Raw genomic sequence first — 11319 nt, 5'->3', positions numbered from 1 at the left:
TTTTTGTTTAGTTTTTTGAAATTGGAAAGTGGATGTTTCTATTTAAAAAAATACAGTGTTCCTCATAAAAAAAATATAAATTTATTCTTTATTTCAGAATCCTAAGGCATAACAATAAAACAGAGAACATAATCGTGTTCTACGAAAAACCATCTATAAAAACCATTTTTTACTTTCTTTATATGTTTAATAGTAATGGACTTAGAAGGGGGATCCTAAAATCCAAAATTCTTAAAATCTGCCAAATTTTTGAGAACCGCATATTTTGTTTCATAAAAAAGTTGCCCAAAAATTCGAAAACCTAACGGCTCTATCTTCGAGATAATCTACAAAATTTTCCAAATTTGGACATTCTGTGCATACTATTGATGAACGTGAATGGATTCATATTTATTTAGTATGTTCCTAAACTCGATTCAGTCCTTTAAAAACAATTTCTATTATTCGACTGTTGCCCTTGCGTGTATTAGAGCTTTTTCTCATAATTTAAAATTACTGGTTGGAAATCGGGTAACTGAGATCCAAAAATTAACAAATATATCAGACTAGAGATATGTCCCAACCAGCTTTAATCTGACAGAGTATCTGTGAGGATTAAGTCTCTAGGTTTTTATGGGCCTGAATGGTTACATCAGTTTCCAGACTCATGGCCTTTAGACATTTCTGTGCATCATCCTATTGATAAATTACCAGTAATTCGAAAAACTGTACAAACATTTGTTCAAGTTTACAGAACAATTATTATTTTCTCCTAAAAGTTTCTCGTCACTTACATGCATAAGTTACAGCTTATTGGTTTCGGTTTATTAAAAATCTTAAAGAAGTGAGTGAAGCCACATTTCTTTTTGTTAAGCACAAAGTGTCAGTTCCCCATAAAATTCAAGATGTGGCTAACGATCGCAAATTTAATTCTAGAAGTAAACTTTTAGTTTATTTATGACACTCTTTTCATGATGATATTTTACAAGAAGGAGAAAGACTTAAGCAGTCGTCGATTTAATACGAAAAGTTGCAACCTATGTTTATTTATTCAAAGTATCACATGACGTATTATGTTATTTTCAAATTTGAGTATGTCCGAATCCTGCATTGTGGTCCTCTATTAGTATTGTCTCCTATCAAAGAAACGTATTGGCTGTTATATCTGAAAGTCTCTAATACCTTTGATGGATAATCTCCCTGGTTGTCGTGTATCGCTACAGCCAACTTTTTTATATACAGATGTAGATTAGGCTGGTCTATTTGTGATAAAGGATCGAAATAGTTGTCGTAGTAAAACATCTAAATATTATCTCTGTCTTTTTGTCTGTATGACTTTTGCAGTTCATTTAGAACTTATGTCCTCATTTTACCGTGTTTTTAGAAACATTCTAAAGATTTTTCGCGAGACATGGCAATCCATCGTTTATTTTCAGCAACATTAATAGCAACTTTGAAGGGGTACGGAGCGAATTGCATGAGCAATGCATAAAGCATGTTTATAGTTGTAAATACTTTACTGCCTTTACCAAGGAGGTACACTACCGCTCAAAAGTATTTACCCACATATGACTGTTTTAAAGTTATAACTAAAAATAATAAACCCATCAGTTATTCTTATGAAACGGTTAATTTATAAGAAAATTAATATAAACAATACATTTTTCAATTAATTAAATTTAAGGAAATCAAATTTTGGATTCATCTACATGTCCGCCTCGATTTTTAATAACAGCTTCACAGAGTTTCGGTAGTCTTCTAATTAATTTGTCCAAAGTTTCCTGAGGTATCTTGTGCTCCACAAGTCTTCTTTTGATGTGGGGAATGATTTTCGCACTTGTCTATCCAGTTCATCCCACAGTAGTCGATAGGATTGAGGTCCGGTGATTGTGGGGGCCATACCATAACTTTCAGAAGATATTGCCTTTGGAATTGACCTAAATATTGCTTGCACAATTTCGACGTGTGCTTGGGGTCATTGTCATGTTGAAAGATGAAGTTTTCCCCAATTATTCGAGTACCAGAAGGAAGTACATGGTCACTTAAAATTGTTTTGTAACCCTCTTTTCGAAGAATTTTCTCTATGCCAATTAGATCGCCCACTGCAGATCCTCCGAAACAACCCCACACCATCACCGAACCACCGTGTTTAACTGAGGCCACCGCACAGTTCTCAACCACCCTTTCATTGGCATAACGGCGATCAAAAACTCGCCTCTTCGTTCCAAAGACCTCGAATTTCGACTCGTCACTCCAGAGAACTTTCTTCCAGTCATCAATCATCCATTCTTTGTGTGATTGGGCCCACTTAAGTCTTTTCTTCTTATTAACATCCTTCAGTAGCGGTTTTGATACAGCTAAACGTCCTTTAAGACCAGCATTATAAAGTCGCCGTTTTACTATCGAAACACTGACTTTTTTACGCTGCTTGTTGATTTTTACTGTGATTTTAGGGGCGATAAAGCGTCTATTGCGTTGGCTTGTAATTATAATATTTAAATCCTCCTTTAAACTTGTTGCCTTTGGCCTTCCCGATCGAGGTTTGTTGCTAATAGTCCCTTCTATGGTGAATTTTCTAACATAATCGACAGTCTGCCTTGGAATTCCCAAATCCATCGAAATTTGACGGTTAGTCGTTTCAGCCTTATGAAGTCCAATGATAATACCTTTTGTTTCTACCGATAACTCTTTTGTTTTAGCCATTTTAAAGAATGTTAAAAAACCAGAAAAGAAACGGTGACAATCATCAAAGAAAGAAAGAAAGAAAGAAAATGTGCTATATTACGTAAGACAACAAAATCTTGTGTACAAGCATCCTAAAAACTAAAAAATTCCAAATTCACTTTAAATTTCAAACAAACATAACTTCTAAAACACTTTACCATAAAATTTACACACATTACCAAAATTAATCATAACAAAACAGATTGAGAAAAAAAAGCATCTTTTTGATAAATTTCATTAGAAAATAAGTAAAGCTGTCAATAAAACAGAATTTAGAAGAAGTAAATTACATTATTTAACAGGAAACAAAACTAAAACACTAAAATGATGTCAGAGCACAGGTTAAAAGGTATCATTAAAAAAATCGTCAAGGCTATAATATGCCCTGGATAATAAAAGTGATTTTAATTCCTTTTTGAATCTCTTAACTTCTAAAATTTGTCTGATACATAGAGGAACATGGTTGTAAATTTTTTTGCTAAAGTATATAAGTGAGTTCTTGGTGAGGGAGGATGTAGGGATTGGTAAGGGAAAATCGTTAACCTGGCGAGTCATATGACCAGTGTTAGAGGGAGGTTTAGGACATTTATGAATAAGAGTAGCTGTTTCTAAGATAAGATAATAAGTAAGCGTAATTATTTACCAATGTTACACAAAATCAATTCTTGAATACTAATCACCTTTAAATGTTTCAAATTTCATCAGAAACGAGCTATAAACAGATTAGTTTTTTAGAAGAAGTGCATATTTTCACTACATTGTTTGTTATTTGCAAGACTATTTTTTAATACTGAGTGTTTTTCAACGAACCATAGTTAATAGGTATACTGTTTAAGCATATATGCAATTTAAAAAAGAGATACAATCTAAATATAGGTATAAAGATAAGATTTTTGTATCTAATTTAAAATATTAAAAAGAATACATGGTGGGCAAATACTTTTAAGCGGCAGTGTACTTAGAAGGCAGATAGTAATGTTGCAAAGTACCAACTTAAGCGTATTATTGCTAAAACTATGATAGTTTTCGAAAGGTTTCACATAGTATTGATACAAATAGAAAGTGTACTGAATGCTTTATCAATAACCCTTATGTCAGCCCACCTAAATCATTTAGAGGCACTTATTCCTGGATATTTTTAATTCAACGGTCCTTTTAGTCTGTCAAATATGCCGTTGATCAGGATGTTTCAGTAAATAGAGTGACACATTTTCAAATATTAGAACGTGTAAAACGACAGCTCTGGGGCAGATGGTAACGTAAGCACATAACGCATATTGCAAGCTTGTTCTAAGTAATACACTCAACCAGCAAATGTAATTGAAGGTACATTAGTGTTTAATACGTGTGATTTGGATCCATCATATCCAAATTATTGTAATACTATATTACTTGGTACTTAAATAAATCAAAGAAAACTTGTTTAAGCATATAATACTTTTAGAATTTTAAAAGACCAAACTAATATGATTAAGTTAATAAATGTTAACCTGTTTACCATTAGTTTTGTATTACTTTCATAAATTAAAATCAAAATAAAAAGAATTCTTTTGTCAATTTATAAAATATAATAAACCGAGTGAAGTATTCTTAATTTTGTAGTTTTTTCTTTTAAATTTTACAATTAATGAATGTCAAAAAGCTGAAATTTTTAAATAAAATCCTAGAGACAAGAGATATATCTGCCTTAAGGGAATCTTGTATTGTATTTTGAGATAGATATTGTCACACCGGGGGTTGGGCCAGTCTAGGAGAAGGCCGTGTGACGATTACATACATTGTATGTAACTAGGACCTTAAGGTACGCTTTAGCCTTGAAACAAAATATATAGTTTATTTAATACCTTGTATTAACAGCAAAATATAATTATAACGATTTAAGTGGAGTTACCCAAATAAAAGAGCTAATTTGACAAGAGATAAACTAAGATCGACATAATAGGATTAATAATTTAAGTACATAGGAATATGTAGCGAATTCTATAATTAAAGTAAAAGTAATGTTACGTAACTTAATAAAGTGACAATGATTGTGGTCTTCTTCGATATAATAAAATATTGCACTTATATTATTATTATTCTTGGAGCAAACATTTCAGAAAGCTTTTCCGCACTGCTTTCTTACCTCTTCTTGCCCGAGACCCGGTCGTAACTACTTCTAAATTTCGTTCGTCGTACCCTAGTAATCATTTTCTTTATCAGCAGAATTTCCGGTTTTTTCCAAACCATCGTTCTGTCGACAAAGTACTTTTGCAATCTTTTTACGATGGAAATGACTTAATTATTTCATCATGCAATCAGGAAATTGTTACTTACACAATTTTTTGGGTAAATGACCTGGTATACCGAACGAATATTTTTAAGTGATTTTTATATTAATAAAATATTTTTTAATGAATTATCTTCGTTTGACAATATTTTTGCAATACTCAAATGTGCGGTAAAAAATAAGAGAAGATCCTAAAATAACAACAATATTCTAAGAATAGCTGATAGCCTGACAGCCCTGAAGACACTTGCTAAAGATCCTGGGAAACATCATCAATGTATATCAGCGTGATTTGACAACATAGCCCTGGAGTCGTTAAGTTTGGTTTAGAAACTGTACTACTTAGTGTTAAAGATTCACACCCTTAAATTAGGTAAATATATTTATTACGCTCTGGTGTATCAGCCTAAAAAGAAATTTGTCTTTCTTTGTAAAGAAATATTTATTAGAAAATAGTCTATGGTAAACCATTTTTAAACTGCAATTATTGTTGTGTTTAATTTCAACTTAAAATGTATAGTGCTGCTTTTAATACGCTAGCAAAAATATCCTGCCTTTCTGCTTCAGCTAGTTTTTTTTTCTTGGACATCATTTCGATTCATTTAATATGATACCAAAAATGGGTTGAATTTGTGATTAAGCAATCGGCAAAAAAATTAATGTGCATTGTAAAACATATAAAGCACTATTACACCTGGAATGTGAAAATGTTACTAACATAGAAGCTTGAATAATAGTAACAGCCAAGTCACCGTAAAATTGTAATTCCTGTCCTCGTAGAATACCGTCCTATCTTAAAAAAAAATTAGACTTGTCACTGAACTAAAGATGCTTATTGGGCTACTGTAAAGCGAGTTAGGGAAAATGTCAAAATCAATGAAATTCTTAAATACAAATTATGAGGAGTTAAATTGTACTAAAGTTCTGCATAAAATGGTGGAAACCAGAAAGTTGAAAAAAAAGTCAGTAATCCTTAGGCAGTTTTAGACATACATAAAACTGTTGAAATTAGGAATCATATTTGCGTTCATATTGGGCGTAGTCGTCTTCTAATATGGAGCATAAAGAAGCGTTTTTGCTAAAATTGTTTCAAATAAAATAATGTGCTATTAAACATATAAGAATGGCGATAAATGAAATATTACTCTAAAATTTCTGTATTTCTAGCAACAGCTATTATGGCCCATAACGTCAACGGGGTCGCAAATGCAATAACATCCATCTTTATAAAAGAGGAACTCACCAAAATAACAAAATAAAATGCATATAACAGGTAGGTTTAGAATGGATGAGAGCCCTATCCTTCACTCAATTGTGGTGTTTCGGAAAATGTCCCAACTACTAACAAAAAAAAATTAAAGAAAAATGTATGTAATATCTGGCCTGTACCAACAGAATTTTTATAATGGAGAGTAACAGGGATTTAATAGTGTCAAAAGCAAGATATATTAATGATGTTTATGATTTGATAATAACTTAAGTATATGTTATTGTTATATCGCTATTTTTTTACAATATTGATTTGTTCTGTTGCATAAAAGTATCAAGAGAGTAACATAAAATATTAAATATTAACTAACTTTGTTGTAACAGAGTAGGTTTATCAATTTTGTAAATAAAATTTAAATACAATTATATTTTCTAATGCTCAAGTCCTTAAGGAAATCTGTTTAAAAAAATATTTTAATACCTTACTAAAATGCAAGAACACCTTGTAATAATTTCCGTTTTCCTTTCGCTGATTAATTTGCGTTTGTGTTAGTGCTATTTAGATCGTACCGAGAGATATTTCAACATTTGCGCTACAAAAAATATGACATTACTTTTACGCACTTGAAAAACATATTTTTGGATAGTAATTAAATGTAATTACTTTTTAGAACACAAACTGTGGTTCATTATTTTAGTAAATGTATTACTAGATTTTAAAAATAAAAACGTGTAGAAACTAGGTAATGTTTAAATATTTTATATTGAATTAACTTCCAGAAAACTGTTTATGTAGAATATCAAAGGAATTCAGGAAGCAAACGCTTACTCAGTTATATTTTATAAATCATATTTTATATTTTGATGCCAACGAGTGAAAGGTTTTGGCAGTATGCCGTCAAAAAAGGATTAGATTTATTTTCAATAGTAAGCGGTTCGGTGTAAATCGATATATCTGGAATTAAATCTATTTTCAATTCTTATCCAATCTCTCAGGAAGTTATCTGCGAAAAAGTAGTATTTTATTACTTTGTTACATTTTTGTTTAAACTTTTTGTTTCATAAAAGATTATATAAAAATGTGTAATTTTCAAATCGGAATTATTTATAAAATATTTATGTTTAAATATATTAAAACAATCAGTTGTAGTAATGCTTAACTTATTTGGAGCAATCGTGTGTTTTTGACAATAATTTGACAATATATTGGTATTGTCAGAAATTTCTCTTTTGGATCAGTCTCTTTGATCTACCTAATTTTAAACTGATTTAAGTTGTTCTCACTTTAATAAAAATGGCAGGGTAATTGTATACATAAAAAATAAATTATCACTTAAAGCAAACATAAGCAATCTCTCCGAAATTAAATGCATTCAAATATGACAATATGACAATTAAAATAAACAATATAGATGCTTCTATAACTTGTTGCTTTACACCCCTTTTATCAAATTTGGATATTTTTTTAATAAATACTTAAAAAATTTGCGCATCCATAATTTATATATTTTTATAGGCGATATAAATATTAACCTCTTCGAGAAGAGAATTCTTCTTTCAAAACGAATAAATATTTAAATTTATTGTACAAGATTGGTTTTTATTTCAGCTTTAATAAAACTTGCAAAGTTACTGTAGATTCATCGAGTTGTATAGATCATGTATTTGTCCGCTACAGTAAACAAATTGTGCCTAAAATCTCTTTTTTTATCTATAAAACCGATATAACAGAATTATATGACAGATTTATTCCCAAAATTAAAGTTTAACGATAAAATTACTAACCCGGAACAAAGTCACATTTATATAAAAATAGATTACAAAATATTAAAATGACATTTATCTCAAGAGACTTGGGAAACTTGTACAGGTCATAGCGATCCTTAAGCTGCAAGAATTTATAGTTATCCCAGAAAACTACTTGAATTTGTCTACCAAGTCTTTTACTCTTAAACAAAATACTAAGATTAAACCTCGGATTTCCTTACGACTATTAAATACATTAAAAATAGGGATAGTCTAAAACAACAACTACTAAAAAAAATTTTAGTGGAAAGAGAGATGCAGTACAAGAAATATAGATATTACAAAAACTAATTAAATAAAATTGATGTAGCAGGCAGGAACTATAAAAAATTTGGGTTATTAATCAGTCTATAAACACAACCAATGATAAAAATTAAATAACAATAAAAGACGAAACAGGCGAGATTATAAAAAATTAGGAAAAAACATCTCACAAAATTACATTCATAAATGAAGACAACAAAAGTAATTATGCTGGAAATAAATAATTTTTTCTTAACCTTCGTCTTCCCACGTTAGAAAAGTTACGTAAAGTCCCAAGTAGGGTACATTTGTACCCCATCATGAAAATGATACTACTGATACATTTACATGTTTTTAATTATACAAATACATAAAATAAACTTGTAACTAATCAACTGATAAAAAAACATAGTTAATTTTCTTTGCACATACTTCACTTCTTTTACATGGTGTTCCGCGCATACGAAATTTTGACACTCCTTGCAAAGTTGTCTAGATTTGCGATCTCTATTTCGATCACAGAGATAACAACGTCCACTTTTCACAAGTCTTTCATTTTGGTTTTCAACTGGAGGAGACGCCAAGTCTGGAACAACATCGCGCATATACTGCCTTAGCGTCTTGCTCAAGCGTCCTGAGTTATTATATCTTCGTACAATATATTCTTTTACCAAAGATTCTCCTAACTGAAGCAAAAAATATCGTCGGTCGTCCTTAGATTTTTTGATTTTTGGATACTTGATGTCCCATAAAATAAAAGAGTTTAGTGCCGCAATATCTAATAATTGGCCAAAAATTGCCATTGGCCATCGATTGTAAATTCTGCGAGCAGAGTATTGCTTTACCATTTTATCTGTGGTATCTACAGCACCCTTTGTATCATTATAATGAAGTATAATATGAGGATTAATCTTATATTTTTCATCTGCAACAGTATCATCATGATGTTCCGTAGACAATAAAATAACTGCTTTGCCTTTCCTAGGTGTATAAGACACAATAGTATGTTCTTTTGTGAATGCAAACATACTAGAAAATTCAGGCCTAAATAATTTGGGTTGCAACTCGTTTGGAATGTATGACTTATTTTTTCTGAGGGTTCCACACAGGCTAAGTTTTTTTTCAGCAAGCTTATCTGCCAGTGGTAGACTTGTAAAGAAATTATCAGTGGTTACTCCATATACAGTGCCAAGGGGATCAACAAGATCCAGAACCACTCTCTCACCCTAATTTTTTTCTGGTTTGTTATTTATTTTTCCAAGATAAACCTGTAAATTTATACTGTACGAATTTTTACTATCCGCCATTGCCCAAATTTTAAGTCCATATTTATCGGGCTTACTTTTCATGTAAATTCGAAAAGGACATCTCCCTCTGAAGGAACCAAGTTGCTCATCTATAGTAACATGTGACCCAGGTGAATAGGCCATGATACAATTCTGAACAAACAAATCAAAAACTCTAATTGGCGCCAATTTATCGTTTATCTTACGCCTGACATATTTCTTATCTGTACACCATAAAATTTTTTGCGGCTCCTTGGTTGCTTGGAGCGCTCCTTGGATCAGCAGGATTCCTAGGTACGCCTTGATTTCCATAGAATCGGTAAGCTGCCAAGTTCGTTGCAATTTATGTGGATATTTTTCATTCCATTGTCTTATTACCTATAACAAAATTATTCTTAATAAGTAACAGTAAAATAAAGAAAACTAATAATACTATTATGAAAATGTAAATACGTTAATTATTCTGCTAGTTTTTGTACAATTTTATTAGTATTCTGTAGTTAAAGTTGATTCGTAGGGTTTCTTTAGGGTTCTACTTACGTTTGGTTTATTATTTTCATCTATAGTGTTTAGTTTTTAGGTAGTTCATCTTGTTTGAGAGCCCCATTTTGGCCCCAATTTAGGTTATTTAGGTTATATTATTGTAAATCCCTGTAGTTCTAATTTTCTAGAATTTGTATACTTGCTTGCTTTGACTGTCAGTATTCTCATAAAATTATTGGTCTCTTTGGGCAAAAACAATGAAGATAATTCTAAATATTTCGAAACTGTTCCATCGGGTTTTAAAAAGGACGCGCTTCGTGACAAATCATTCAGTTTTAATTGTTTAGTCAGTTTTTACCTTGAAAACAATTAAACGACAGTCAAAGCGAGTTAGGTTAGTGTTTTTGACGTTGACAATAAAAGTGTGTTCCCGAATTTCATTACAATACTAATAAATAATATCAAATAAAATTTTAAATAAGGTCAATGAAAAAGGAAACTTACCTCTTCAGCTTTTCTATTCGTTTGAACTACTAATATATTCAATATATTGTCTGACATGAACAGTAAAAAAGCTTCAATTTCAGTGGTAAAATTTGAACTATACGGAGTAATACCTTGTTTATTCTTTATTATATCTTTAGCTCCTCTGCGTGTCTGAGGATAGGGAACTTTTGACCACTGGGTACCATATTTAGATTTATAAAATAGATTTCCACCGTCCATAGACTCTTGCTGTTCCTGCTCCACAGATGTGCCTTGACTGTCACTCTCGCATTCAATAAGATCCGACTCCTCGTCATTTATTTCTGGTTCCCCGCCACTTTCCTCATCGTCAGACAAAATTACGTCAAATTCCCCTATTTCATCATCGGAGTCTGCATATAATAGCCGTTCTAATTCGGCATCACTAAGGCCTTTCGACATTTTTGATTAAATTTTAAATAAACGAAATACCAGGAAACTAACTGCTAAAACAAAACACTTCAATGGCTTTGAAATATATAAAACAGTAAATAAGTCTATTTTTAGAAGCAGCGCGCGCCGGATCAAAGTACAAAGCACCGCCAAGCCAGTAGGCGTGCATTCCCACGTGGGGTATAAATGTACCTCAGGCTATTCAAACAACTTTATTTTTGAAAAACCGAAAAAAAAATGTGGTTTAAAAGGTAGTAAATATTTACAAAGCTTTTATTAACAGAAAATAAAATTCTTCACAAAAAATAAGCTTTTTTTGGGCAAATATGCAAGAAAAGAGATGTATGGGGTACATTTGTACCCCACCCGGGAAGACGAAGGTTAAACTAGTCAACCAAAAAG

At 31.3% G+C, this 11319-nt stretch overlaps 1 protein-coding gene across 1 annotated transcript; it reads right to left on the bottom strand.

Moving 5' to 3' along the window:
* Positions 1 to 5980: 5980 nt before the first annotated feature.
* Positions 5981 to 10926, bottom strand: LOC126748103 (uncharacterized). Its single transcript, XM_050457106.1, has 4 exons — positions 10504 to 10926; positions 9499 to 9894; positions 8663 to 9456; positions 5981 to 6050 (listed from the first exon to the last, which is right to left on the bottom strand). Exons 1-4 carry the CDS (start codon positions 10924 to 10926, stop codon positions 5981 to 5983), a joined length of 1683 nt encoding a protein of 560 aa, XP_050313063.1.
* Between the last annotated feature and the right edge of the window lie 393 nt (positions 10927 to 11319).

This window comes from Anthonomus grandis, chromosome 22 (assembly GCF_022605725.1).
Source record: "Anthonomus grandis grandis chromosome 22, icAntGran1.3, whole genome shotgun sequence".
NCBI lineage: Eukaryota > Metazoa > Arthropoda > Insecta > Coleoptera > Curculionidae > Anthonomus > Anthonomus grandis.
Note: the sequence above shows the minus strand (reverse complement) of the source record. Positions and strands in the feature narration are given on the sequence as shown.

Coding starts and splice junctions, on each gene's coding strand:
- LOC126748103 (XM_050457106.1), bottom strand. CDS start 10,926: ATGTCGAAAGGCCTTAGTGATGCCGAATTAGAACGGCTATTATATGCA. Junction 9,895..10,503: donor CGAATAGAAAAGCTGAAGAG/GTAAGTTTCCTT, acceptor ATTTTGTTATAG/GTAATAAGACAATGGAATGA. Junction 9,457..9,498: donor CGTACAGTATAAATTTACAG/GTTTATCTTGGA, acceptor GAAAAAAATTAG/GGTGAGAGAGTGGTTCTGGA.